At 56.1% G+C, this 1814-nt stretch overlaps 1 protein-coding gene across 1 annotated transcript; it reads right to left on the bottom strand.

Annotated features, from left to right (window-relative positions):
- Nucleotides 1-6: 6 nt before the first annotated feature.
- On the bottom strand, nt 7-1419 carry LOC109509710 (SE-cephalotoxin-like). Its single transcript, XM_019859529.1, has one exon. It carries the CDS (start codon nt 1290-1292, stop codon nt 111-113), a length of 1182 nt encoding a protein of 393 aa, XP_019715088.1. The 5' UTR covers nt 1293-1419; the 3' UTR covers nt 7-110.
- Between the last annotated feature and the right edge of the window lie 395 nt (nt 1420-1814).

Below are 1814 nucleotides of genomic sequence, written 5' to 3'. Positions count from 1 at the left end.
TGGCTCTAAATTGTCTGAGATGAAATAAGAACCACATAAAATCAACAAAAGTGAATTGACTGAGTCCAGTCCATTGAACATTCTTTGATGACGGTGCGTTACGGCCGGCCCTACTGCGGATGGATGCACAGGAAGGCCCGCTTGTGCTTGCCGTAGTAGTAGGACTCCACGCTGAAGTTGTTGGACTCCACCACCTCCTTGTAGTGGCTGACGGCGTGCACCAGGCAGTCGGGGAAGCAGCGGTTGAGCGTCAGGGCCACCGCCATCATGTTGCCTTTCAGCCTCTGCTGCTCGATCTGCTCGTAGATCCGAGTCTTGTCGATGGGCTGCGGGTCCACGCAGAACGACACCACCACCCTGATCTTGTTGTCGGTCGTCAGTTCAAACCAGTTGGCCCCGCCGCTGCCGTGGAACTTGCGCCCCGCCAGCCAGTTGTAGAAGAAGATGCGCTCGCGGTTGTTGAAGGCGCGCACCGACCAGTTGACCCAGTCGTACTTCTTGACCAGCGTCGACAGCAGCGACCGCGTGAAGTCCTCGCTGACCGCGCACGCCGTCTCCTTGAGCGCCTCCTCCAGGTCCAGCTTGGCCTGGTCCACAAAGGTCTCGGTGCAGTGGTCCACGGCCGCTTTCATGCGCTTCTCCACCACCTCCATCCGGTCCTGCCACTTGGTCATCAGGCCCGTTTCCACCACACCTTCTTTGAGGGCGGCGTAGCCCATGACGGCGATGAGGCCGACCACAAAGAGCTTCTTGAGCCGAGCGCAGAAGTCCTCCACCGCCCTCCGGCTCCTCTGCTCCGTGGTGACCACCGTGTCCAGCATGGGGTCGCCCGCCGTGTTCTCCCCCGTGACGGCGTTGTAGAGGGCCTCCAGGTTCAGGTCGGCCTCGGTGTTCTCGTAATACTTGATGAACTTGTCCTTCTTCTTCTCTTTCATGCTCGGCTTGGTGTTGATGAACTCCTGGAACTTCTCGTACTGGCCCAGGATGTGAGCCTCGCGGTCAACGTTCTGCTTGTTCATCGATGCCCGCTGCAACTCCAGGGCGATTTGGTCGATCTCGGTCTGGATCCCCACCAGCTTCTGGTTAACCTGTTCGATCTTCTGGCTCAAATAGACGGCCTCCTTGCCCTCCGGGTTGCTGAGGATCTCGGCCGAGGCCATGAACACCGCCTCCAGGATCGGGTGCAACTGGCCCACGGTGGCGGCCAGGACCTCGGAGGCCTGCCCAATGATGTCCACCCCTTTCTCGATCTTGTCCTTGTTGTCCACCAGCCAGTTTGCCACGCTGTTCATGGTTGCGCGATTTTACGGCCGCAAACGAACGGCGACAAAATGAATTCCGCCGCAGCCGGAGACGTTCCTGGAAAGAGATCGAGAGGGAGACCCTTAAAGGACGTTTTTGATTCCGTTTGGTCCACAAACTCTAAACAGTTGCCAGGTGTCTGGTTTAGTGACATGCAAATGAGACCCTGCAAAGCCAAAACGAGTATTTGGAAGCAGAGTCGAAACAGAGCAAGATGGAAGACTACCAAAGTTGGTCCCAGGATGTTTTATAGCCAACAAAACTTTTTTTGTCCTTCACAACAGTCACGCTGTCGGACTACCAGATAAATATCATTCTCTGTCTTGGACCTGGTGAGACGTCACACTACAAGACTCTGCCCAATCGTCGTTGGTTGTTTGTGCCGCGCCCCGTCCAGTCTCTCGTCACTGTCTTCCTATTGGTCAGTGCCGAAGAACCAATCGAAGGACAACGTAGGACATGTCACACTACGCGGCAAGATGAAGAAAATTTCTGGTTGTGAAGCATCCCAG

The sequence above is a fragment of the Hippocampus comes genome, unplaced genomic scaffold, assembly GCF_001891065.2.
Source record: "Hippocampus comes isolate QL1 unplaced genomic scaffold, H_comes_QL1_v1.1 C17013657, whole genome shotgun sequence".
Taxonomy (NCBI): Eukaryota; Metazoa; Chordata; class Actinopteri; order Syngnathiformes; family Syngnathidae; genus Hippocampus; species Hippocampus comes.
This window is presented reverse-complemented; position numbering and strand designations above follow the sequence as displayed.